At 39.8% G+C, this 27,394-nt stretch overlaps 2 protein-coding genes across 4 annotated transcripts; one reads left to right on the top strand and one right to left on the bottom strand.

The window, feature by feature from the left end:
* Nucleotides 1-798: 798 nt before the first annotated feature.
* Nucleotides 799-8,895, bottom strand: gen1 (GEN1 Holliday junction 5' flap endonuclease). Its single transcript, XM_018735091.1, has 14 exons — nucleotides 8,826-8,895; nucleotides 8,007-8,234; nucleotides 6,592-6,784; nucleotides 6,330-6,506; nucleotides 5,862-5,972; nucleotides 5,668-5,741; nucleotides 5,416-5,501; nucleotides 4,209-4,359; nucleotides 3,957-3,993; nucleotides 3,796-3,876; nucleotides 3,494-3,624; nucleotides 3,306-3,367; nucleotides 2,486-2,635; nucleotides 799-2,156 (listed from the first exon to the last, which is right to left on the bottom strand). Exons 2-14 carry the CDS (start codon nucleotides 8,165-8,167, stop codon nucleotides 808-810), a joined length of 2,763 nt encoding a protein of 920 aa, XP_018590607.1. The 5' UTR covers nucleotides 8,168-8,234; nucleotides 8,826-8,895; the 3' UTR covers nucleotides 799-807.
* A 254-nt stretch (nucleotides 8,896-9,149) lies between these two features.
* On the top strand, nucleotides 9,150-25,772 carry si:dkey-119f1.1 (Structural maintenance of chromosomes protein 6-like). Of its 3 annotated transcripts, none has more exons than XM_018735276.2 (27): nucleotides 9,150-9,213; nucleotides 10,676-10,816; nucleotides 11,065-11,182; nucleotides 11,289-11,394; nucleotides 12,067-12,203; nucleotides 12,293-12,354; nucleotides 12,470-12,550; nucleotides 12,783-12,884; nucleotides 13,184-13,303; nucleotides 13,823-13,921; nucleotides 14,007-14,153; nucleotides 14,479-14,567; nucleotides 14,696-14,860; nucleotides 16,233-16,411; nucleotides 16,826-17,027; nucleotides 17,245-17,359; nucleotides 17,581-17,741; nucleotides 17,980-18,115; nucleotides 18,292-18,372; nucleotides 18,779-18,949; nucleotides 19,082-19,219; nucleotides 19,382-19,527; nucleotides 19,747-19,872; nucleotides 21,481-21,586; nucleotides 21,773-21,925; nucleotides 23,173-23,270; nucleotides 25,520-25,772. In XM_018735276.2, exons 2-27 carry the CDS (start codon nucleotides 10,685-10,687, stop codon nucleotides 25,632-25,634), a joined length of 3,285 nt encoding a protein of 1,094 aa, XP_018590792.1. In that variant the 5' UTR covers nucleotides 9,150-9,213; nucleotides 10,676-10,684; the 3' UTR covers nucleotides 25,635-25,772. The 3 variants fall into 3 exon arrangements, with proteins under 3 accessions (XP_018590792.1, XP_018590789.1, XP_018590790.1); XM_018735273.2 differs by having other exon boundaries at nucleotides 9,156-9,377; XM_018735274.2 differs by having other exon boundaries at nucleotides 9,156-9,563.
* Nucleotides 25,773-27,394: the final 1,622 nt, after the last annotated feature.

Here is a 27,394-nt window from a genome sequence, read left to right as displayed (position 1 = left end):
TACTGTTGGCTTTGGGAGAAGAGATAGAAGCTGTCATTGCCTACGCATTTTTGAAATTTGATTTCGCGGCATGAATGTCAGTTCATATTTAGTCTCACACACCTTCTTGTGGGCGCTTACATATGGCCCTAAATGTATGCTTTCGTCCTTCAGGTGACTTTTTGCGAACTTTACATAGCCCCCAAACTTATCTCATAATCAGTGCAGGATTTACAAATAAAATTCACCGAATGTGGAAAAAGGTAGAAACATATCTTTCATGCCGGAGGAGGTGTTTATTGCGCCGATGACCAATCAGTTCTGACGAGAGGTTATTGCGACCTGGTAAAATCCTTACACCCCTCCTGTCGGAGGAAGCAACACGTTTAACAGGCCTGGGAGCTTGTTGTGACTTTCATCTCCAAGACAAATTTATGCCTCAGGGAGCCTGAAGAGCCGGTAACAAGACACCGTTATATTTTATTGTCATATTTAATTGGAAACCTCTGCAGTATCAGCTGCACTTTAAAATGCTCATGATGCAATTTCTTACTTTATAAAAGACAAATCGGCTCAAACTTTATGCAGACCTACAACGCAAATTAAACTAGAATTTTAAAAAATGTTATTACAAGAATCATATCAGGTTACTGGGATTCTAAAAAACAGTATAAAATTATTTTTTAAAAAAACTACACCATCAAAACTACAAAAAAAAAAAAAAAAAACAGTTCACACTTATCTGCACTATATACAGAGAAAGCAAAAGCTACAAACCACATCCAAATCAGTTTTTTTATACATTAAACAACACTTTTTGGATTCCAATTAAAAATATCTGAGTTTCAGTCTTTCTGCTAATGGCAGTGGGCTGTTGGCAAAATTCACAGAGTCATCTTCATCACTGGCACACATCTGAGATGCAGAGACTGGGCCCTGGTCAAGTTCTTCGGAAATAAATACAACGCTATTCTCTTCAACCTCACTCTTTTTTCCATTTCCATCTGAAGGTACAGGATTCAACTCAGAGGCTGAGCTGCAAGTTTTACGCGTAGTCACCCTCTCAGTTATCTCACGTTTATAGTCCATGTGACTCTTCTGCCGAGTTTTGGACTTGGACGTCTCACTCCATTGCTCAACCAGCATATTCTCAGCATCACTGTTATCACTTGAAGAGGATAAAACGATACAGACACTCTTTACACCTTGCCTCTTCCTGTTTGCAGGGCATCCACCATCACCTGGGTCCCCACTGCTTTTTTGAGACAGCACAGAGCTTTTTGTTCTTGAAAATTTATATTTTGGCAAAGGTTTGCCACTTGAACAGTCTTTTGCTTTATGAGTTATGAGGCAGGAGGTTTTGAGCACTGAACTGTGTTTACTGCCATGCTTTTGGGAAGTACTAAGAAATTCTTTTTCAATACACCTTTGGGCCTGACCAGAAAGGGTAACAACACCATCGACCTTAGAGTTTCGGAATTCAGGCTCTGCACTGGTTTTTGGCTGACTCGTGGTTGTCAGAATGCCTGGACTTAGTGCTATCATATGGTGCTCAGTAGCATTTTTTAGAAGGTCTCTGCTCCTTAGAGAATTGTCTGAGAGATCTCTCACAGGTTGCAAATTTTGAGGTCTCAGAGTATTCAGGTATGAAACGTAGTCAGAAATTAATGTATCTTTGTCTGATTCTGTGACCAAAGTTGTGTATATTTTCTCTTTACTGCTGCTGAAACCTGGGGACAGATGAGCCTGAGTAGCTGTTGTTGTATGCTCCCATTTCTGGACTTGAGGAGAGGAGGTGAAAGACAAGGCATCCCAGTCGATTTCACTTAACTGTAGTTCGTCAATGACCACAGACACCGAAGGAGAATCTGCTGTTGTGACAGCGCCTGCAGAGGAGGCTGAAGATTCAGCTTGTGTGTCCTTTTCAACTGGTGTTCCCTGGGGAGCACCAGATTCAGTGTGGCCCACTGGAAGTTTCTGCTGCTGTTTGGAGGACTGGGAACAATCCAGATCTTTCCTGGTGACAGTGGTATCAGATGGGGGCATTATCTTTATTCCTTTTGTAAAACTTATTTTGTCTTCAGATGAACTGTGCAGGTTCATTAGAACAAAAAGCTCTGAAACACCATCTGCTTCCTCTGGTTTGTTGTCTTTTTTCTTGTTCCGCTGTTTCTTTTCTGTAATGAATATTCCAGAACATGTAATTTGTGCAACTAGACATGGCATATTTCATCCCAAGAAAGTGGGGAGGGGGGGGGGGTCAAATCAGATGTGCTGAAACTAACAGGTGTTCCAAGTGTGTTAAGTCCTGTTAATCAAAGCCTTTTAAGTGAGCTGCTTCCCTGACAAACACAAATTTTTAAGTGTCAAGGTACTAAATCCAATAGACCGCTACAAAGCATGGGGCCTTTGATCAATATCACCTAGTAAGTTTTAAAGCCTCTTGAAAACCTATAGTGTTATGATGCTCCCCCATTGTAAATGAAAGCACATTTCAGAAACCTACGTTTGGACTTGTTCTCCACAGCTTCTGCCTTGTCTCTCATGTATTGGTCCACAATGTCAGGGTACGCAGCTTCGAAAAGACACTGCTCTTCAACTGTCGTCACAACGTCCTGACATCCTTCCGCCATGGAATCAACATGTACATAATGATCTGCAAATAAACAACTGCTGTAATATCTAAAGCATGGTTATCAGTAATGCAGAAAGATTCTAAAATATTCCTCAGAATGTGAATATCTGCCATGACCTTAATATTCATTAATGGGACGTGAAATATGTTACTATAAATATCTTTAGAATTTGCTGAGCCTGCTGCTATTCTGCATGGGCACAGTCAGATGAGACTAAAAAGATGGATACATGAAATCGTACGTAAAAAAAAGTTTTAAAAAATCCCTTCACACTCACAAGTGCCATCTTAATTACACTTATCTAGCTGAGTTGATGTAGGAACGAGAAATCTTACAATCTTAATTTATTTCTCATTTGGGAGGTGCACTGGTGCTGAGGGTGGTAGGGCTGATGAGGATGTCTGACAGCTAGTTTCCTAAGCTGGAAAGGAAGCAGACTCGGCACCTTATGGCCTTGTGTCTGATCTGTCACCTCTGCCCCCTCATTTACTCCTCACGGGGAGACTCCAACAGACCACATGGCAACGTTTAGCTGCTTCCACAGGGAAATCACGTTACAGCACTAAAAAGTATGACACTTTAACTTAAAAATTGTTTGTTGCACTCATGGCTTCACTTATCAAGGCTAAATACTTGCTACCCTAATCCCTGCCAAGATTTGCACTTCTTTTGAAAACATAACATTCTAACCTGGTTTCTTCCAGATTATTTCAAAGCAGGCAACTCCATTCCTGACCCGTGACTTACAAATTCTGTGTTAGGAAACAAATCAAAATATTGTACATGTTCCTTTAGTTAAATACAGTTGATAGCAATACATTTTCCAAATACAGCATATTCTCATACATGTTAATTTCCAAACTTGACTTGTGCGATACCGTATTGGTTGTAAGTATGAGGATGTCTTTTTGCCACATTTGATGTTCGTCATTTCAGTGTAGGTCATGAGTGCCAGCACCTTTTCACTGGTGTAGTGTTTTGGCCAATCCATTTTGTCTAAAGCAAAATTCTAGAAGGAAAAAGTAAAAGTGTTACAGAGCCAAGATAATAACAAAAAATGTAAAAAGTCCATTTTTACACCGGACCTAAATCCGTAATACAATTTCTAAAAGATGTAATATTTATTTTCCCTAAGCCCAACAGCCAAAAGTTGTAAATGGAAAACACAGACTTTAAATACCTGCATAAGAAAAAGATTTGGTTTTCTTCTTGTCACATTTTCAACTGGACTATCCTTAGGCACTAGAAACTCATTAATTACCTTGGAAGAAAAATAAACGAATAAATAATCATATATTCAAAAAACAATTTCACTGCTTTTAAACAATAATTTATTATTACCTCATTGAAAGGGAATCCCTCACTTGCTAAGGTTTTCCTGTTCAAAGAGAAGCACAAGTCTTACCTTTACAGTTATCTGCAAAAGGCTGCCTCTTTTACTTTTAGCACACAAAGTGTATACACATAATTAAAAACGTATTCATAAACTTAAATATACTCATATACGTTTAGGTTAAGTCGGCAAGATCTAACATTGTGAGACATTCTAACATGGTTGTATCAGTTTAATGTGGTCACTTTGACAGAGCAAACCTTTTAATGCTGGACTCTACTGGACTGATTTGTCTTGACTGTTCTGCCCGGTGCCAGTCACAAGGACAAGAATATTCATAGTCCTGGGGTTCACAAAACCGTTTGCTGTTACACAGCTTACAGCCATGGTGCTCATGAAATTTAGAAGTTCCTAACAAAAGATCAACAGGAAAAAGGGTTTTTTTTTTTTTTTTTTTTTTTAAATAAAAAGAAAAGCAACCTGATGTCACTGCTTGGGTATCAAAGAATGTCTACACAAAATTGGTTATTGGTTAGTAGGATGAACAGTGTGTACCATTAGAATTAAGAGTAGCTTTGTATATTTGTATGTGATTTTGCGTATCATATTATTAGTATTAAAAAAATTGGTAGGTGGTTATCAGGATTCATGTATCCTGTGTTTTATGCACCTACTCAGGCGATGAACATCGGTGCATCAAATGGAAAGTAACAGACTAGGTTTACTTAAGAGTCACATGTCTGCAGCCATGTCTTTTTCTCTTAATGTAATACACAAATTGTATTGTTGCTGAGATGTGCGTTGCTTTGGACAAAAGCATCTGCTAAATGAATAAATGTAAATATTTGAGTGTATTTATATTTAGATTTATTCTTTCAGCAGACAGTTTTCTCCAAAGTGACATACATCTTGGAAGAAAATACAATGCACTGGAATGTATTTGATAAACTTAATTCATCAAGGCTGTTTCTGTCCCTGAACTGGATTTTTGGCATAAACTCAAAACTCATTGTATGGTTTTATCCTGCTTTTTGCTGGTCTGATTAGGAATCTGTCAACCTGTCAGGCTGACAATTACATTCTCTCAAGGTTTCCTCAAGATTCCTCTCATGTTTACAAAAATAATTCTTCCAGGAGATCTTTGTTTTCTGGACAGAACAAAACTTTTTGTGTAGTTGTCACACTATATTGCTGTACCAGCCTCAAAAAATACACACACACACACACACACTTTCAGAACCACTTGTCCCATACGGGGTCGCGGGGAACCGGAGCCTACCCGGCAACACAGGGCATAAGGCCGGAAGGGGAGGGGACACACCCAGGACGGGACGCCAGTCCGTCGCAAGGCACCCCAAGTGGGACTCGAACCCCAGACCCACTGGAGAGCAAGACCCTGGTCCAACCCACTGCGCCACCGCGCCCCACTTAAACACTATTAAATACAAAAATGTTTGAATGACACACCTGGATGATGGCACACAGGGCAGTGAGTAATCTTCTTCACACTTTTCTCCTGTGTTACCTGACCCTCATCTTTCCATTCACTAAACCTTGTATAAAGATAGAAGCACTTTCAGATACCAAATTTATGATAGACATTTAAATACATTATTAATATTTACATTGTGCATACTGTACTTTGATGCAAAAGATTAAGTTATTTTCAAACTTAAAAATGGTACCAAGGTGAAAACATTAAAAAACTTTTTTACTTACTTTTGCAAAAGTGTTTTTCCTTTTAGTGTCTCTATTAGCTTCAAAGTTTGCTCTTTTCCAACACCTGGTATACCCTGTTGAGAAAAATGTTTAAAAAACATCACTATAGTACCAAGCGTTTTATACAAGCTTTATTACGAATAAGCTTATTTCGCAGTACTCTAAAATTTTCCTCCAACATAAAGTTACAGTACCTTTGGCATATAGTCACAACCCAGCAGTACTGCTACACCGACAAGAGTCTCTCGATCCAGGTGAAGCTCAGACTGGACTCTTTTCATCTTATAGCAGTCGACTTGTGGGTCCTGAATCAGATTTTAGCAGGATAGTGGAAGATTTGAGTAAGTATTCTAAAAATATTACATTAGTCAGAGGTAGCTAGTGGGAAAGTGGTAACATTTTTAAAGTGATTTTTTCTATAAACATTTCAGTGTTCACTCCATGTCAGTAATAAAGTAATAATGTGTGGTGTCTAATTTTAAAATGAATACAATAAGAAAATGTTATAAATACTACAATTATTTTTAACAGACTTCGTGTTCAATATACTGAAATGTTAATTTTCAATAATACGGCTACTGTATGACAGACTTTCAGCTGTGCAGTTCTTTAGAGGTATGAAAGCAACAAGTCAATATGAATTTTGAGAAGTCTGAAAGTACCTTGGTGTTCATGTTGAAGTTTCTGTAAATAGTCTGTGCTCCGTACAAGAAGGTATCTCCGTCATTCGTAATGCACCCATCAACTAATCCAGAAGAATCCAGGAAAGCACACATAGCTTCTGCCTCTCCTTTTGCAGTGACCCACGGAACTCCCAAGCAGTCGAGCATTTCTGCACACTGCATGAACAAAACAGCATTTAAACCTTCATACAGAAAATGTAACCTGAATCAGGAGAATATAAATAAATCTGTAACTCATAACCTCTTTGAGAATGAACTTGAAGCGGGATCTGTTGCATTTTGATGGTTTAGGAGCCTGCTTCTTGGCACCCCCAAATCGCAGCTCAGTTCGTTTGCTCATAGTCTCTGCTTTTATTTTTGGTGCCTCACCCTCCATGACAAAAATGAGCTTGATCCCCATTAGTGTAAGTGCTGAAACTCTGAAAAACAAGTTTCTGCAGAAAATAGTAGCATGATGTGAGGTTAATGATGATCTTTACTATAGATTAAAAATAAATCCTATGTATTTTCAAAATAAGATCAATAAAATTACACTTAATTAGGCTCAATTCATTTTGGTAAGCAGGGGCATAGTCATAGTTGTGCAGCGGGTTTGGCCTGTGCCTGCTCTCTGGTAGGTCTGGGGTTCGAGTCCCGCTTGGGGTGCCTTGCGACCGACTAGCGTCTCGTCCTGGGTGTGTCGCCTCCCTCTCCAGCCTTACACCCTGCGTTGCTGGGTAAGGCTTCGGCTTGCCGCGACCCCGCTTGGGATAAGTGGTTTCAGTCAATGTGTGTGTGTCATTTTGGTAAGGAACACTCATTCCCTATCATTGACCATTTGTCCTACTCAGAGTCACAGTGGTCTGGAGCAAATCCTGAAAACACAGAGTGCAAGGCTAATCAGGATACACCTTGAATAGAACCCCAGTCAATCACAGGTTATCCACACACTCATTCACTCACACATCCACACACGATGGGTAATTTAGAGCTACCACCTGAAACACACGTCTTTGAACTGCGGGAGGAAACAGGAACTCCTTTAGGAAACCCACACAAGCACACGGAAATGTGTAAACTATACACAAAAGCATGGGGGGCGCGGTGGCGCAGTGGGTTGGACCGGGTCCTGCTCTCTGGTGGGTCTGCGGTTCGAGTCCCACTTGGGGTGCCTTGCGACGGACTGGCGTCCCGTCCTGGGTGTGTCCCCTCCCCCTCCGGCCTTACGCCCTGTGTTACCGGGTAGGCTCCGGTTCCCCTGCGACCCCGTATGGGACAAGCGGTTCTGAAAATGTGTGTGTGTGTGTGTATATACACAAAAGCAAGATTTGAACTAACACCCAAACAGCCTACGCACTGTGAGGTAGCAGAAGTACCCGCTGCATCACCATACTGCCTTTGTCAGAAATAACTGTGCAAAAATGGTGTACCACAGGTATCTTCTTCAGGTCACTTACTATCATTGTTGTAAGTTTTACTTTTTACATCTGGCCTGTTTTTGAAATGAAAACAATATACACCTTGAATCATAGGTAATAACCTTTAAAGGTGGCGCAACAAGTTGTTTTTGTGTCTGTTTGAGTCTCTGGATGTGCAATTAATCTACTTAAATCTGATAACTCTTGGACATTAAGCAGCCTGTACAAAACACAGACTACTGCATTTCTCGTAACTCACCGGAGGTGGGGTTTTGTGACTCGCCCTACCATCTCTTTCACAGACTGGGCCTCACAGACCCACAGACTCAGGTCCACAGCCAGTGTCTTTCCAGCAAGGCTGTAGAGGGGCACAGACTCGCACACTGGCTCCAAGATGGACCATAACTCATTCACACCCATAACTGCAACTGATACAGACGTTGGAGATGAGGCTATGTGACACGTCACAATCACCTGGCACCCTGTCCTGTAAAAACATGTGCAAACTTGTTAAATCATTACTCTTCACAATCCATTTATCTGTAGCTTACAAATATCAGACCCAAATGGGTTACTTTAAGATGGCTTTGAAAAATGCAACTTTTCTTACTTGTTCATGTTTGTTACTCATATTTATCAAGAACAAATGAAAGAAGTATCATTAGAGAATGGGAGGGAAATGTATTCCTATACTGTAGCCATATTTTTGTTCAAATAACTATGTATGTTATTGCTTGTCTTTCTCATAGATGTAACGTTTTGGGAAGGATGTTTCTCGAAGAGCATATTTTGTACAATACAATGTGAGGAAGCAATTCAGATTTACTCGGTTTTCTGTGAAACTGGGATATATTATCATCGTGCATTGTTAATTTATATATATATAATATATTATAAGAATTACTCGGGTCGGGTAAATAACTTAAGCACTGGGATAATTTTGACGCAACGTCGTCGGATACAGGAAACTTGCTGAGTGTTCTAAACAAACGTTATGAAACCATATATTTCCTGCTCACATTGAATTAGTGAAATCTTTATATAACTATAGCTATAACTGCAAATTGAGTGTATTTACCTCCGAAATTCCGATGTGACAACTACTATACTGCAGTGTCCTGCGACTTACGTAGAAACTTCAAAACGGGCGCTTGGATCCTAATACTATTTCCGCTTCCGGTTTACAAGTTTTTTTAAAAAAAAAAAAAAAAAAAAGATTTACGTACACTTCACGCACGTCTGTAGGTTCCTTTTTATCGTCTAATAAATTACTTTATATAGTATTTCTAAACAGTTAAAACGTTTACTTTCAATGAAATGTTATAAAAAATATAGCAGATAAAACTGGAAGGCACTGCTTTGGGTAATTAAACACAAAATGAGGTCGCACATTCGGTTTCGTGACGTCACGCAGCGCGGCGCCGAATCCGACATTCGGACGTGGAGGGAGGCGTTTGCTGTAGTCAGTGAGTGTGGAAGATCGTTGGAATCACATCAAAATTATATACTGCTTTGGTTATTTTTTTTCTGGTTTTACTCAAAATATGATTTGTATTTTCATTGTTTGCTTTCACCTCAGAAAGAACATATTTTTTTGAATGAGAGACCACATTACTTGCCCGGCGCCGGTGTATGTCTTTTTTCTTCATCATCATGATCATGTATTAATCGGACGAATAATTTTGATGAGCAATTGCTATAGTTTCTGACTTTTTTGTTAAGTTATAAAATTATTTAATAAAAGCCGCTGACTTATTAGCTAGCTAGCGTCAGGTGTCAGGTATGCAACAGTGAAGCTAACCGGCTACCAAGCAAAGTTAAGTTGTCGTCGTCGCTTCCTTCCTCCTCCTAGCGAACCAGCTGAGATGAGAAGAGTTTCGTAATACAACGATAAATAATTTTAGTATAGGTCTCAAAAAGTAGGTTGTCACTTTTTAAGTTAGGACTGGTGAAGTCAGTGAAATTTTTGGTGTTCAAAACTAGAAGAGACAGCAAAGAATGCTAGGTGTGTAGTAAGCCTACTAGTAGTAGTTTATAAAAATATGGAGTCGGGGGAAAATTCTCTTACTAGCGAAACTTAGCTCACTTTAGTTTATTATGAAACAGCAGGGTGAGTCAGTGTCCGGCGTGAGAGCGGACTGTGGTGTGTACCGTCCAGCTCGTGCCGTGGCAGGGGCGAGCCCCGCTTTCGGTTTCGCATTCGTTTCCCGCGAGTCGGAGCTCGCGAGGTGAAAACAAAATTGCGGGAAACCGGTCAACCCGGAGACGTTTCTTCTCTTCCGCTAACAGGCGGCGCATTTCAGCCCAAGTCTTAAATATTCGCGCAGTCATCAACAGAGCTCTAAGTGCCAGTCTTATGACTTTCACTTTTCACCGCTGTAACCCTCTGTTCTATGTTCCTCGTGTTCTTTCCCAAAGTATCTCGCTGTGTTCTTAGCCCTAACCCCTCAGTAGTTCCTGAATCTGGCCCTTAAGATGTTGTTCTTCCCTTGTTTACAATTGTGTTTCATGCAGTGGATTTGTTTTTCTGTTCTTTTGGTCTGCTTCAGCAGTGCTGTTGCTGCAACACAATATTTCATGTTGAGTTTTCACAATCTGGCTGTTTCAAACCCCTAAAGCAATTTTGCTGTGTACAAAACTAATAGTAAGTGTTGCTGTCTGGGAGACTGCCAGCCAAGTAAGAAATAGGACAATTTAGCACTTGACATCTTTGTATCAAACTGAAGAACTTTGAATGTGGGTGCAGTGGTTACCCACTCTGTTATGAGCATTAAAGTGCATGACTTGAAGCTGTATAACATTCTTTCGGCCTCAAAGTCAACGTTTTTTGTCCTTGTAACTGCTGGCTGCATAATTAATCTAGTCTTACTTTGAATACATACTCACTAGTGTAGATAATCTAACACTTGTGCGTGTGTGTTTTTAAAGGATTTGGAGATGTCTAAAAGGAAGAATAGCTCATTAAGTGAGGGTAACCACAAACGAGCAAGGTCCGCTCAATGGGAAGAAGATGAGGAGGGTGACACTGGGCCAAGTCAGGCCTCTTCTGTGACATACACTTCACAAAAGGTATGGACATTCATGTTTTGGGAAAGCAGGTGGAACTCCTGTTGTTGTACCCTTGAGCAAAGTGTTAACTTCAACTTGATACAGTTAAAAAGTACCTTACTGTATAAATGAAGTCATGGTAAAGTTGCTTGTCTAACATTGTAAATGGCCTACAATGAAAGCATCAGCTAAATAAAGGTCGTCAGTAATGATTGTTTTTTAAGTTCTTGCATATGTAAATTTAAAGAAGTATTCTGTTTTCATTTCAGACTTCAGGAGAAGTGGGCATAGTTGAGAGCATTTCCCTGAAGAACTTCATGTGCCATTCTTTGCTGGGGCCATTTTCTTTTGGGTCAAATGTCAACTTTATTGTTGGAAACAATGGAAGTAAGTGAATTTAATCCTGCAGTCATTCAGCTTTTAGGCAGACATCCTTTCCTTTGGGTTATTCACTCTCTTGCGTTTGTCTTTCTCTTTGTGTGTCAACCATTAGGTGGCAAAAGTGCAGTTCTGACTGCGCTTATTGTTGGCCTTGGAGGTAAAGCACACACAACAAATAGAGGATCTTCACTGAAAGGATTTGTGAAGGAAGGAGAAAGGTAGGTCAGGGTCCATATGCTTCAGGCACCAGCTTTCTCGTGTTCATATAATTCAGCTATAAAGTTCAATATCTATTATTTTGCCTAAAGATTGCAGGCTATTAGCATAAGAATGAGAAATTGAGGTATTGTTGAACAGCACGGCACAGTGGCACAGCGAGTAGGACTCCTGCCTCACAGCACATGGGTGGTGTGATGGAACATGTGTTCAATCCCCTAGTCTGTGTGGAGTCTACATATTCTCCCTGTGCTTATGTGGGTTTCCTCCAGCCACTCTGGTTTCCACCCACAGTCCAAAGATCTGTCGTTCAGGTGGATCGGTGATGCAAAATTGCCCCTAGTGTGTCTATGTCTTGCAAAACAAGCACGTTAAAAATCTCTTTAAAAATTAACATGAAGCAAAATGGATGCTTGTAAATTCAGCAGAATAAGAAACAGTTTTGAAACATTCAGAATTTGTGACATTTACAGAATTTAGCACTTGCTGACCTTTAATAAAAGCTAGTGACTGCATCCAAGGTAAAGTACTGTGCTTCTTCCTGCAGTGTTTCAAATTCTTAAGGAAGAATTGCATTTTCTCACAAGGACTTTGATTTTATAACTACTTGTGCTGTCCTTTCCCACACTGCACTGTTTTTTCAACAGCTTTCTATGTTTTTGATGTTTGAACAGTTCAGCAGATGTTTCCATTACATTACGCAACAGAGGGCAGGATGCTTATAAACCAGAGGTGTTTGGTGAGTCCATCATCGTGGAGCTGCGACTCTCCAGTGAGGGGCTTAGAACCTACAAACTAAAGAGCAAAATCGGTAATTATGATGTCATACACTGTTATCCTTGAAAAATTACAATTGCATAAGGCAAGTAGTAACATGGATATTTTATGTTTTTCTTAAAGGTCAGCTTGTGTCTTCGAAAAAAGATGAGCTGGTTTCCATTCTGGATCACTTCAATATCCAGGTAGAACTTTTAAATGATTTTCATTGCACATTTACTATGAAGAATACTAAACTGAACAATTTTTCCAGAATCCATAGTGAAGATTAATCCTCAAGAACAATTCACTTTTAAACAGGTGGACAACCCAGTGTCAATACTGACACAAGAAATGAGCAAGCACTTCTTACACTCAAAAGGTGAAGGCGATAAATACAAGGTAAATGACAGACATACTTTTCTGTAAATGTAAGTGAACTAAATAAGTTAAACTGGAGATGCAAAAAAAAACTTGCTGTTTCATATCATGCTGCTTCTTGTTTTGAATACTTAAATTACCATATATCTGTCCTGCTTTTAAAAATATGTAGTATATCTCTTTGTACTTGTGTGTATGTGTTTTTTTTTTTTTTTTTTTTTTTTTTTTTTTTTTTTTTTTTTGGTCAATCAAGTTTTTCATGAAAGCAACTCAGTTGGAGCAAATGAAAGAGGACTACACATATATCATGAAGACAAAGAATATGACCCAGAATACAGTTGAGAAACATGAGGAGGTAGTGTCTTTGGTTGGCTTATTTCTTCTCCGTCAACAAAACCTGCATAACTAAAATTTGGTAATTTGATAATTCCATTATCTGTGTTTGTTGCACATTTTTTCTTTCTAGTTTTATGCATTGCTTGAGTAGTAATTTGATTGTAAAATGGTATTTTTGATGATTATGAGCTCTAATTTTCAGGGTCATGTAAATATCCAATTAATATTTGTTGAACTAACATGAATTTATAACTAAAGTGCTCTGCACTTGTAAACAAATGTGACAAAGTGTTGATTAGACATGTCTGTTCTGACAAGTGCTTGGAGGACTTGAAGCGCAAGTATTTGGAAAAAGAGGACAAGTACAAGAGTTTGGCTTCTCTGGATGAAATGCATGCAAAGTTGGAGGAACTTCAGAATCTGATGGCATGGGCCCTGGTAGGATATTTACTGTATCTGCATTATACTCTTCTCTTAGTCTAATAAAATATAGAATAATTCAAACATAAATTATTGTCCATAATTTATTGACTTAAATTATTTAAATTAAATATAACAAATTATATTGCCAAATTTCACCTGGGGTGAACTGCTTTTTGTCACTCAGTTTGAGACTGTTAAATTCAAATAGTCGTCTTAGGTTGCAGTGGTTATAATTGACTCGTAGTACTGGACAATCTAGCACGTTGACAATCTTGAAAGCATCTAGTTCCTACTACAATAAACAACGCATTTTAAAATGGGCTTTTACTAATTCTCATTATACTGTGTGATAGTCAACAAATATTTTTCGTGCATTGTATGTATCTAATTGTTTTTTACATCTAACTTATTGTTATAATTTACATGAACGGTGCATAACTGAACAGTAGCTATAGTAAGTCACATATTGCTTTTAATACCTGTATATGTAGTTTCAGTGGAATATTTTAATCTGGAAACATTTGTCGATTTAAGGTCACTGAAATGGAAAAAGAGATAAAGCCCATGAGGGAGAGGATTGTGGGTGAAGAGAATGCCACCATCAAGTATGACCAGAAAGTAGAGGAATGGAAGGTAAATCATGGATACCCTGATGGGATGGTGTTCAGCAGTCCTTCATTGCCATTGATCATGCACTTTGACCTCTTGTCTTCCTCAGCTCGAAGTGGTAGAAGCAGAGAAGCAGTACAAGCAAACACATGACCAGCTGGACAGCATCTCACAGCGTGTGCAGGAGCTTCAGCCACAGTGCTCAGAGCTCAGAGATGAAGTTCAGAACCGCAGCAAAGCCTTCAAGGAGGCTGAGGTTACAAATACTCAGTGTCTTAATGAGTGGAATTCTTCTCACCTTAATCAGGCTTTTCTATGCTTACACTTTCTCACTTATAATACATGAATTATTTTGCAGTTCTGCTCATTGCTGAGTGGTACACATCTTTTGGTTTGACCTATGTGTCGTGACCGCTTTGTTCTAAATATGTGAGTTCCTGTAGGAAAATTTTGCAAATCACTCATTGCTACAACATTAGTGCTCTGAAAGAGAACAGTTGTTCTCCTTTCAATGAATCAAGGTTTTTGCAGTAAATACCCTTTATTCAATTTGTACTAACCCTTTTTATTATTTTTTTCAGGCCACCTTCCATCGCTCTAAGACCAATCTGAGGGACCTAGAGAGGGACAAGGAGCAGCTTGTGAAGCGCATCGATGAGCTCAAGTGCAGGTGCCTGGAGTAGAAAATTAGTCTCTGAGTCACTTGTAGCTGTGCCTAGCTCCTGCCATGTAAAGTATTAATGTAAATGTGTCTTGTATTCGTAAGAAGTCAGGTGAGAAACTTATTTTGTGTCACAGTATTCTTCAGTTAACGGGTGCAGAGAGCCGGGAGAGGGCAGAGAGGATCAGCAAGCTCCAGTCAGAGCTTGATGCCTTGAACCATAAAGACTCTACCCTTGCTCAGCAAATCAACCAGTTCCAGCAAGTGGTGGCCAGGGGCAAAGAAGAGCTGACTAAGATGCGGTGGGTGTACCTCTCAGAACAAGTCTGAACAAAAATGTATAATGTTGCTCACTTCATGTGTTTAAAAAAAAAAATAAATAAATCCTAAATAATTAAGGGCTGGTAAATTGGGGCAGCAACTCTCATACATGTGACAACTGTTGACTTTCATTTGAAGGACCTGGATTTGAATCCTGTTCCTGCTGCTGTACCCTCGATCATGTTACAGCAGAATGGCTGCAGTCCAAATATTCTGCTGTATAAATTGCTAAAATGTTATAAATAGCTTAGTATACAAACTTGTAAACTTGTAAGTTGTTAGTCCAGCTAAATAAATACACCGATTCCTCAACTTACAAACACAGGTGAGACAGGAAGTCCATAATTAAATTTTATCATAACTCCAAAGTTGGTTTTATCACTAACTTGCAATCGATAAAAGCAACATAATACATCTGTACTTCTGTTTATTCACAGGTTAGGTTTTGTAAAAATATTATATTAAATTTTATTATTACAGCTTTAACGTTTCCAAATCCATCAGTCATCAACAACTGATTGTCCAGTGCAGGGTTGTGGTGGTCTGGAGCCCATCTCAGAAGCATAAGTTGAGAATCAGGGTACTCCCTAGATGAGATGCTAGTCCATCACAGTGTAACACTAATTTTATAATTTTAAACTACATTAAAATTAAACAATTTAACATATTGCTATAATGAGTATTTTTATCACCACATGCTCTTACTCGATGCCAGTACTAGGCTGATTCTTCCCAAAATGTGCAACATTCATCAGCTTCTCGCCACTTTTAACTTCCTTTTATCTATGCTATCAGTAAAAGTGTAATAATTCAACCTTATTTATAGCTTTAATGAATAAAAACATTTTGTATGACTTAAAATTTTTTTATTAGCTCTAAGCTCTATTAAAGTGAAAACAAATCTGAAATGACTGAGAATAAAATGCATTCTCTCCATGAACTCCCATTTATTGGCGGTGGTTGACTGATTCATCCCATAAACATGTGCAAAATTCCTCTTGTTATGGATCAACACCATTCAGGAACAACAGACATAGGCTGTAAAAACTGTGGAAGTGAATGGTGCTTTCCCTGCATAACTAACAGATTTTTAGAAAATAATCGCAATGCATATTTAACTGGAATATGTTTGTATTTCTGAAAATTCATAATTCAAATATTTACAACACAAGCCACTTTGATCAAATGTGGTAGTTTTTGTTGCCCCCCATTCACCCAATATAAGAAGTGAAGTACAAGAGGCCTTCCTTTATGAGTTAATACTGCAAGTTCACTTCCTTCATGCATCTAAACTGGCTTCTGGTGTCAAGTTTGTGATTTATCTACATGTCTGGCTTTGCTTTCACATTAAAGGCAAGAAGAAAGGGAGTTGCATCGTTCTGTGGAGGCTAAGCAGAGGGACCTCAATGCCATGGTGGCTAGCAGGACAGATAAAATCAAGCGCTTTGGAGAGCGGATGCCTGCGTTGCTTGAAACCATCAATGAGTTCCATAGGAAAGGACATTTCAGAAAGAAACCCGTGGGTCCAGTGGGTGGGTGATCCTTTAGAGAATTAACTTGGAAAGTCTAGTAGTACCAGTATCAACTGAAGCATTCATTTCTTTCTGAAACGCTTATAATACTTGTGCTATACTTGTATAATAGTAATACTGTCCCTAAATTTAAAGATGACTTCCATGACCATTTTGGAATAAATATATTTTGGAGAAAGTCTACTTACAGAGGAATGAGGCCTCTGAGATTTGATGAGATTTGCTATTAAATCCCCTTTATTTTAGGTTTTATCCACTCTATTTGTAACTGAATGCAAAATTTCTGAAGTTTTGGAGTGTGAGGTGATTAGTCATTCTCAGTGACTGGCTATGGTGTGGCTGAAGTGGTCTGAGTGTGTATCCCATGACACACTGTCACACCTCTCTCCACCCACATTGCTCTGCCCAACTCAGGATTCTGCATCCGCCTCAAAGACCCTGAGCTGGCACTGGCTGTAGAGAGCTGCCTGAAGAGCCTGATGCTGGCCTTCTGTTGTGACAACTTCAAGGACGAGAAGACCCTGCAAAGCATCATGTCAGAACACTACCCTCAGGGCAGGAGGCCCCTGATCATAGTCAGCGAGTTTTCCAGCTCTATGTACAATATCAGTGGGAAGTAAGCAACACTGCTGTAACTCATCTCACCTGTGCAAACCACACACTTTTTCTAGCACCTGACCCTCTGTGTGAATGGACATACAGAATAAGCTTATAGATGTGTGCAGTTTAATGAATCTAAGTATCCCTAAATGCTAAAGGTTTTTATGTGTAATTTCTTTGGAATTTCTTAAAATTTTGGATTTAATTCGGTCTCTCTACGTTTGAAACACTAGAGCTGCTCAGCACCCAGATTATCCCACGGTGCTAGAAGCTTTGGAGGTTGACAACCCAGTGGTGGCAAACTGTCTGATTGACATGCGTGCAGTTGAAACAGTTTTGGTTATTAAGGTATGTGTTGTCTGTGTTATGGTAATATTCTTATCTGGATCCAATCTGAGGTCATTTTCTTTGCTATTTGCTGAAAGACTGCTGAGAAGTTTTTTGTTTTCATTAAAAAATTTGCAAGTAAGCCTTGTAAAACTATTGATGAGGATTTAACATTAGTAAGTGCAGTCAACACTGTTTTGCTTCTCGTCTTTATGCATGCATGTGCATAATTGATTTCACAGAGCAATGCAGATGCACGGCGGGTGATGCAGAATGGCCGTCCCCCAGTTAACTGCAGAGAGGCGTTTACAAAAGAAGGAGACCAGGTCTTCCCTAACCGCTACTACTCTTGCGAGTACCAGCGAGCACAGTACCTAAGCAAGGATTTGGAAGAACAAATCAGGTGGATCCCAAAACATCTATGCAATGGTGGAGGCACATTGCAACTGCCTTTAAACTCAGATTCTATTATCCATGGATTTGTTGATTTCCTTATTTATACTTCAAAAAACCCAATTCTGACTTGCAAGAAAAAAGGCATGCAGATGCCTTTGAATACTGTGAAAGACCCCCAGATTGGCCAGTATAGACTTCAGTATTCCATGGAAAAATTTGCAATTATCTCATTCCATTCCTTACAGATACATGCAGTCAGAGATTGAGAATGAGAAGGCCCATCTTTCAAGGTTCAGGAAACGGATGAACGATATAGAGGATGACATACGAAGCAATGAAAGTCTGCTGAGGAGTGCATACGATGACAGGAAGAGAACCAAGGTTCATTTCACTTGCAGTGCAGCTCTGTCTTAATCCAAAAAATGAGTTCTGGAGAGCTTTTGTTCTCCTGTTTTTGCTGTATGTGTTATGTTTTGGAAGTTAAGAAGTTGCACTTTTGCTGAATTATGTTTTTTTTCTTTTTTTAAAATAAATAAACTGACTTTTCACCCCAATAGAGCACAATTACTAAGATTCAGATGGAAATGGCTGATCTGCAGAATGTTGAAGAACCCCAGTCTGAGGACCTAAACCCTCTGGTAATGCTCACCAGGTCATCACTTTCAATATCACTGTCATGTTACTTAAATGTTAAGGGTACTACACTCAGAGGTGAGGATCGAACTTGTGACCTATTCATCCAAATGCAGCAGCTCTAACCACTACGGTACCAACTGTATCAACTTTGCACTAAGCATTAATTATCATGCTGGTGTTAGTGCTTGCTCTGCATATAAACACAGATACCACAAAACACAAACTGACTCCTTAGCATGTCAGAAGGGAAAAACTTTTATTTGATTATTGCTGATTTAAAATGAGTCCTCACTCTGACCTCTCCCAGTTCTTCAGTAGAGTGTGATTCAATGACATAATTGATTGTTTTAATCAAAGTGATATACATTTTCAGCATTGATGTTAAGCATAACTGTCTCTGCCTTGCAGGAGGAGGAGCTGCAGGAGATCTGTGTCAGGATCAGTGATGCCAGGCAAGAGAGTGATGAGGCCCGACAGAAAATGAATGAAAGGAGGAAGGCCTTTGAAGAGGCAGAACAGAGCTACCGGCAGCATAAAGATATCATTAACAACGTGGCAGAGGAAGCAGAGCGAATAAAGGTGGGTGACTGTCTGCAGTGAGCTCGGAGTAAAACCCTTGGTTTTGCACCGATAACAGATTTTATCATCTCATATTGCTTAGACATAACTTTTTAAAGAAGTTACACATCATATTATTTCTCGATTTTTCAGGAAGAACTTAGTAAATGTGACCAGGAAGTGGAGAAGTCCAAGCATCACAAGAAACACTACGAAGAGAAAAGAAAGACGCACATCAATGGGATTCAGAAGCTCAAGGCTGATCTGGATGTCAAAGAGAAGGAGCTCATGGTACTCTAGGGTGGTCAAGTGTTTCATGAAATGCTTTGGCAAAGACTAGGAAGGATGTCATGCTTTAATTTTAAGGGAAGTCTTAACCCATTTTAATCACTGAACTCCTGTAAAAAAAAAAAAAAAAAAAATACAGAGCAGTTTTTCTTCCATGTTTGACAGGCCTCTGTTGCAAAGGCATCTGAAATCTGCCTTGAGCGCCTGGAGGTGAAGAGAACAGCTAAAAGCATAGACAGTGAAATCAGTCGACTAAAGCAGAAGATCAGCAATCAGCAAGACCAGCAGGGGGACAGAGATGAGGTCATCAGGTATGGCTCTACTCATTTTTGACCTCTGTTTCCTTGTTTCATGTTTATTTTTCAGCCACTTTTTTATGGCTCTAGTTCAAAGTATAAAAATCATGATGTATTTTGACCTACCTCAGTGGTTAGATGTTGAAACCTTAGGTATCCAGTACCCTGTACATTTTTTTTTCCCCACACTCACTTAGTCTTTCTGTCCACCTCCTTTGTCTTTCTTTTTGACAGACAGTACCAGGAGGCTTTGGAGAACTATAGGAATATAGCTCTGCAGGTGAAGACCCTTAAGAAGTTCATTGGCCTCCTGGGAAAGATCATGAATGACCGCCACAAAATGTACACTGAGATGAGAATGTAGGTGGAAAGTCATGCTTAGTTGGAGCCTAAGCCTTTTCTGTTTATTTGACATAATTGTCCTTTACCAGAATGTTGAGTTGTGCCTTTTATAGCATCAGATGAATTCTCTTGCAGAAATGGTTTTAACTGATAAAGAATATGAGTGCATAAAACAGGGTCATGACAAAAATCTTCCTTGTAGTGTTGGATACAAAAGTACTTTGCTGAATGTTAATTTTGCCACCTTATAGATGTCACAGTGACACAGCAGGTAGCACTGGTGCCTCACAGCATCTGGGCTGTGCGATCAAGTATAGGTCCAACTCCCATTCAATTTCTGTGGAATTTTCCCACTCTCCCCATTTTTGTGTGGGATTTCTGCTGGATGCTCCAGTTTCCTCCCACAGTTCAAATACTTGGTGTAGTACATTCCTGGTTCAACAGGACAGGACAAGGCAGGAAATGAGGGTACAGTCTGTATGTATTTCTACTGTACAATGCCAGGGAAGACTGAGCAAGTGGTAAAGGTGCAGATATTGGTGGCTGGGGCAGCACTTGAAGCAGGGGAACACTTCGAACCACAGGACTATGGACTCTCTTACATACTCAGGTTTTGGATTTCAATCAGTTTGCACTGGAAAGAGTTCAATAGTCAGTCAGTCAGTTAGGCATTAGGAAATGGGACACTGCTATGTCTTGAGTTACTGATCCCTCCCCCCGTTATGTCAGTGTTCCTGCATATGCTACATGTGTTTCAGGTAAATTGGTGACTCTAAATTGCCGATTGTGTGTGTGTGTGTGTGTGTGTGTGTGTGTGTGTGTGTGTGTGTGTGTGTGTGTGTGTGTGTGTGTGTGTGTGTGTTGTAACGATCTGGCTAATGAGTTAGCCCAGATCCTCATGTGGATTCCAGAAAGGCGTATAATTATATAAACCCAGACGGACACGGAAAAAAGGAAGCTGCTCTTTTTAATATCTTGTAGGCAACTATGGATGACATATTTCACACAGCTGTCTTTACAATAAAATAAACATTAAAGTAAACTCCAAAACGTGCGAGGCACAAAATGTGTACACGGCCAAGTATATCAGCCTGCGCGCACGCAGGAGAGAGGACCGAGGGGAGGAGCAACCCCTTAGTCTCCGCCATAATACGTCATCATTACAGTGTGTGTGTGTGTGTGTGTGTGTGTGTGTGTGTGTGTGTGTGTGTGTGTGTGTGAGAGAGAGAGAGACTGGTCTGCAATAGACTGGTGTCCCATCCAGCATGTTCCCTGCCTTGTACCCTATGTTTCTTTGCTAATTTCTGTACTGCAATGACCCTGCAAAAAGACAAGCAGTTATGAATAGTAACTGTTGAATTTATGGTACATCTTTCAAGTCTTTTTTTTTTTTTTTAAGAGGATGTGTTTCTAGACAAATCCAGTGTACTTTTTAAAACTGTGGATGATAATTCTGGTGGAATGGAACTGATTTAGTGTAAAGTGCAGGGTAACCAGAAATTTCAAGGAAACCATGTTTCTTTTAGTTCGAAACATGCTGATAGCCTTTCCTTGTGAAAATGTGATAGGAAATGTATGAACTATTGTACTAACCCTTCTTGATCTTTCCCCTTTTTAATCTTTTAGGTATCTTTCAGTGCGCTGTAAGTACTACTTTGACTCAATGCTGTCTCAAAGAGGATATACAGGAAAGATGACCTTTGACCACAAAAATGAGACATTGTCCATCTCGGTAAGAACATGCAATGTACTTACAGATCATAACTCTTAATAGTGATGATTGCTTTGAATCCCTATCATGGCAAAAATTTTGAGTCTTTGACATGCTGATATGGGTCTTGGCTGATAAAGCTCTTTTGTGTGGTTTTGAGGTGCCTTTGGTGTGGTTGAAATTCACTGTCCCTGGCTGTGGTCTTAGGTTCAACCAGGAGAGGGTGACAAAGCGACTTTGAGCGATATGCGCTCTTTGTCAGGGGGTGAGCGTTCATTCTCCACTGTATGCTTTGTGCTTTCCTTGTGGGCCATCGCCGAGGCTCCCTTCCGCTGCCTGGACGAGTTCGATGTCTACATGGTAAGGCCACAGCTGCAGAGCGGTGAGATAAAGCAGTATTCACAGAAGTTAATTGACGCAGTCTAGTATGTGACATAAACTCTGTGATTTGGTAATAACAAGATCCAGTTCTGGAAATTGAGTCGCAGCATGCATTTTGTACAGTTTGAGTTTAGCTTAGACCTACTGTATTACACTTAAACATTCTTGGGAAAAGTAATGAGTGTAAAGAAGTGTTCTGGCACTTAAAGGACAGATGGCGATAGTAAAAGAAATCAGAGATACTGTAATAAATATCCAAGTGTTTTGATATTCCCGTCAGCACTCATGGTTTAACATTAATTGCACATATCTGACTTCTTCAGAATGATCTTTAACGGTGGCAGTTTTATCCCAAAAATTTTACACTTACTTTGTCACAGGCTGATTGTAAAGCAGTTGTGTCCTTGTGGTGGCGATTGTTTATCATCTGGGTAAACATGGAGCTTTCACAACACAGAGACTGAAGGAGTGTGCAAACAGCATATTTCAGTTTTTTTAAATATTGCTTAAAAATATTAAACAAAATGTGTGTCACCTTAAAATAATTTTGACTTAAAACTGGAGAATATCTGGACAACTGTGTATATATTATGGAAACTATATATGACAGATTTATTTTAGTAAAGCAAAATGTATACTTTCAGCCAAGTACTAATTATTAACAACATATAAAAAATAAAGTGTACAGTATACTAGTTTCCCCTGTTTTTTCCCCCCCCAAAGACAGTGGTGTCAGTTAGAGCCTCTATTTTAAACTGTTTTATTTCATGGTGGTAGTTTTCTTAGTAAATGGCTAAAATTTAGTAAAAGTGTTGATGTCAGTGTTTATGTCTGTTGTTGCTAACCACTGACCAGTATGTCAGAAGTGCAGCAACTGAATGTTCATGTAAAAGCTGTTTCCTTGGATAGGGAGTGATGACACTAAAACAGTGAAATTTTTTGAAAATGTATAAATGTTATCCTATTAGTCTTTCCCACCTAATGAGCTTTAACCTTTGACGACTGTTCTTATCTGGTGCATGTTTCCTTCATATAGCATACAGCGTCATAGTTATTAGCACTGTCCCTCTTTTGCTCTTTTTCTGATTTTTGTCCAGTCTGGCCTCTGAAAATAAGAGGAACCTTATTTTACCTAGTTCTTACAGCTTACCCACTTTGACTAAAGTAACACTTTATGTTCACCTGTATCTGAAGTTTAACAGACCTCCCCCTTCCTTTTTTTGAAGGACATGGTTAACCGAAGAATATCTATGGACATGATGTTGAAAATAGCCGCCAGCCAGCGTTACAGGCAGTTCATTTTTCTTACCCCTCAAAGTATGAGGTATGTTCATGCCAGTGATTTAAAGATATATCACAAGCTTATTGTCTGTCTCTATACTGATACGCTGACCACTCTAGGTTCTTAAACCGCACAAAGATGAATGACTATTGTAGATTACTTCTTATTTACTTTACAGAAAGATGTTATATTAAAGGATAGCATGTATCAGATCAAAGTAAATGTTAAAAACACTGAATTCATGTGAAATACAAGTTGCAAAATGAAAATGATTTTTGTGCTAGAGAAACTAATCCATCTCATCTCACCAAAAAACTCCAAAGGAGAGTTAGGCATTTTCCAAGTTCACAAATCAGCTGTACATTTAATATAACTCTGATAATCAAAGTTTAAAAACTGTTATGCTTTCATTCAAATAATAGGGAGTGTGAAATTTTTATAAACGTTACTTGATTTAAAATATGGTATTTAAATGTTTTTTGCTGGTTCAAATCCCAGCCTGTAATATCCATTTCTTAAGATATCCAGCTGTTATAAGCAGCCAAATGTTTGCATTATTATTGCAGAGTGCCAGCTTAAATAGAAAGAGCGGAACAGCTACTGAATGCCTCTTACCATAAACAATTATGAACTAACGATTATAGTGTAGCAATCAATGGAATGTAAAGGCATCGTTTAAAGCCATCAGTTTTTTAATAAATATAATCCAATAGGCTTCGGTGGGCTCACCACCTGCCGGAGAGACCGTAAGGGGCCGGTGCATTGTGATTTTGGCGGTGGTCGGGGCCGAGTGCCCGGCCAACCCAAACCTCGGGCGCCAACTCTGGTTTTTGGGACTTGGAATGTCACCTCACTGGCAGGGAAGGAGCCTGAGCTGGTGCGGGAGGTTGAGCGATACCATCTAGATATAGTCGGGCTCACTTCCACTCACAGCTTGGGTTCTGGAACCATTCTTCTCGACCAAGGGTGGCCTCTCCACTATTCTGGCGTTGCCCAGGGTGAGAGGCAGCGGGCAGGTATGGGCTTATTAATAGCCCCCCAGTTCAGCCACCATGTGTTGGAGCCTACCCCGGTGAATGAGAGGGTCATCTCCCTGCGCCTTCGGGTCAGGGAACGGTCTCTCACTGTCGTTTGTGCTTATGCGCCTAGCGGCAGTGTGGAGTACCCGGCCTTTTTGGAGTCCCTGGGGGACGTGCTGGAAAGCGCTCCCACTGGGGACTCTGTCGTTCTACTGGGGGACTTTAACGCCCACGTGGGCAGCGACAGTGATAACCTGGAGGGGCGTGATTGGGAGGAACGGCCTCCCTGATCTGAACCCGAGCGGTGAGTTGTTATTGGATTTCTGTGCTAGTCGCAGTTTGTCCATAACGAACACCATGTTCATGCATAAGGGTGTCCATCAGTGCACTTGGTACCAGGACACCCTAGGTCGGAGGTCAATGATCCCACACACCTTATTCACCAAGGTGACTACACTACTTACAAGGGGTTACTCATCCATGCATCAGTGAAGCACACTCCCTCCATGACACTCACACACTATTGGGGAACCTGAACAGCATGTCTTTGGACTGTGGGAGGAAACCCATGCAGACACGGGGAGAACATGTAAACTCCACACAGACTGAGCGGGAATTGAACTTACGTTCTCTCGCACCACCCAGGCGCTGTAAGACAGCAGTGCTACTTGCTGTGCCACCATGCCTCACCACTGTAAGTTGCTTTAGAGAAAAGCGTCAGCTAAATGAATAAATGTGTAAAGAAATCTCAGCGTTGGACTGATAGAAGAAAACACCAAGAAGTTTAATAAAATCAACAACACTGAAATACATTTTAGGTGGCATGTTGGCACAGCGAGTAGTGCTGCTGTCTCTCAGCATCTGGGTGGTGCTGTCTCTGGTGTGGGTTTGATCCCCGCTCAGTCTGTGTGGAGTTTGCATGTTCTCCCTGTGTCTGCGTGGGTTTCCTCCCACAGTCCAAAGACATGCTGTTCAGGTTCCCCCCGTAGTGTGTGAGTGACACAGAGGGTGTGTTTCACTGTATGGATGAGTGACCCATTGTAAGTAGTGAATCTAGCAGTGTAAGTCACCTTGGTCAATAAGGTGTGTGGCCTAGTAACACTACATAGTATCTGTTGTAAGTCGCTTTGGACAAAAGCATCTGCTACGTGAATAAATGTAAATGTAATGATTTGTAGTCAGTATCAAAGGTGCATAGTGAAGGGTTCTCTGTTTGCATTGGCACTGGTAGTTCTTCAGAAGGTCAAATTGTTGCTCTTACCTTTATTACAGCTCTCTTCCAGTCAACAACCTGATCCGAATTCTCCGCCTAAATGACCCAGACCGCGGACAGACATCACTTCCCTTTGGCAGGAGTAATCAGGAGGAGGCGATCTACAATAAATGAGCGATCTTATTTTCCCTGCTGCACATTCTTATTGTGCATGTGTTTCTGCACAATTTAATATTTTTATTATTTTTACTGCGAATGCTGTATAGTCCATGTTATAACCACTTAACCAGGTCTTCTAAAAAATAAAAATGTACAGACTTTCATGACTGTTATCAGTGTTTTCTGCAAGAATTAGGTACAGTGTAATGTTAAACTGTTTACATTTATGAACAGATGAAGTAGTAATTCAATTATTTGCTAAATGTATGAAGTTTTTTTATTATTATTTTTAATTTTGTATAGATTCAATTTTTTTCCTGCATCACAATGCCATTACTTCTCAGGCTAATTAGCAAATACCGTGTGTGTGTGTGTGTGTGTGTGTGTATATATATATATATATATATATACACACACACACACACACACAATCAGTACTGTGCAAAACTCTCAGGCACTTAGATGTTTCACAAAAATATTTATTTTGCACTGTAATTTAATGTCCTCTGCATTAGTGTTAAGGGGAAAGAGCCTGTTTTAGACTTCCAAGCAATTTAGTATTACAGTAAGAGTTTTGTATGTCATTAAGAAAATACACACATACACACCACACACAGTCTGAGACCGCTTATTCTGAGCAGGGTTGCAGCAAACCGCAGCCTAACCCGGAAACACAGGCGCAAGGCTGGAGGGGGAAGGGACACACCTAGGACAGGATGCTAGTCCATTGCAAGGCACCCTAAGCAGGACTCGACCTGCCAGAGAGCAGGACCTGGCCAAGCCCGCCGCGACCCCGCTCGGTGGTTTGCATCATGGTGAACTGAACTCAGGGTTATAATGTAGGTCTCCTACATGATGATACATTCTTCATGTCATAAGAAATATTAAAAGTAGAAAACCTTCCTTGTGAAATAATCCTAACCCTTAAGATTTCTACAGACAGACATACAGCTCAAACAAGAACTAATGTTTGTACTTATGTAGATAGAAAACTGTTGTTAATGTAGTGTGAAATAATGTATCCTAAATGTTCTCTAGTTTTTTCTGTATGGAGTAATTCACAGTCTTCATTACCACAGGCATTAGGACAATAGTTACACAGTTTCTAAAAGAAACTAAGAAAACCAGGTGTAAGCACACATCTGCTAAAAAAAAAAAAAAAACCTTAGGTAAAAAATATTCTCTGAAGTTGACATCAGTTGTTGTTTCATGAGGGAGATCTATTGGGAAAATGTCAGTAAACTTCTAGATCTCATGAATTACAGCATCAATGAAAGGCATCATCTGTTGATGTTGGTTCCTGGGGGCCAGTTCTCCAATCACATCCAATCTCATCATGAACCCTCTGGATGAAACAGTACAGTTATGTAAAGTATACAGAGCAAAATCCAATTTTTGGTGTTCAGAATTCTGTTGATATTAAAATATTTGCAGGAAAACATAAAAGTTCCCAGCTTGTGCTCAACATTTCAGTTCATTATCATACAGAGGACAAAACACTGTTAAGTATGCAAAGTGAAATAAACTGCGCTCAGTCAGTTTAACATCCATTTGAAGAAGAGTTTTAGCTGTGTAGCAGGTGGTAATGTAGTCCTTAAACCTGCTGCCTTTGGATTCAAAGGTTGCGGGTTTGAATTCAAGTTATAGTACCCTTAAGCAAGGTACTTGCTCCAGTAAAATTACCCAGCTGTATAAATGGGGGAACTATAATCGTAGGCTGCTTTGTAATTAAGAGTCGCCAGCTAAATTCATAAATCTAATTTAATTTTCTCATG

This window comes from Scleropages formosus, chromosome 1 (assembly GCF_900964775.1).
Source record: "Scleropages formosus chromosome 1, fSclFor1.1, whole genome shotgun sequence".
NCBI classification, from domain to species: Eukaryota; Metazoa; Chordata; class Actinopteri; order Osteoglossiformes; family Osteoglossidae; genus Scleropages; species Scleropages formosus.
This window is presented reverse-complemented; position numbering and strand designations above follow the sequence as displayed.

Excerpts from the sequence above, each read along its gene's own strand:
- si:dkey-119f1.1 (XM_018735276.2), top strand. The coding sequence starts at position 10,685 with ATGTCTAAAAGGAAGAATAGCTCATTAAGTGAGGGTAACCACAAACGA. Across the intron at positions 11,183-11,288 it reads TATTGTTGGAAACAATGGAA|GTGGCAAAAGTGCAGTTCTG; the intron begins GTAAGTGAATTT and ends GTCAACCATTAG. Across the intron at positions 13,304-13,822 it reads ATCTGATGGCATGGGCCCTG|GTCACTGAAATGGAAAAAGA; the intron begins GTAGGATATTTA and ends TGTCGATTTAAG.
- gen1 (XM_018735091.1), bottom strand. The coding sequence starts at position 8,167 with ATGGGTGTGAATGAGTTATGGTCCATCTTGGAGCCAGTGTGCGAGTCT. Across the intron at positions 5,502-5,667 it reads GGAAAAACACTTTTGCAAAA|GTTTAGTGAATGGAAAGATG; the intron begins GTAAGTAAAAAA and ends TCTTTATACAAG. Across the intron at positions 3,368-3,493 it reads TCATACTTACAACCAATACG|AATTTGTAAGTCACGGGTCA; the intron begins GTATCGCACAAG and ends TTCCTAACACAG.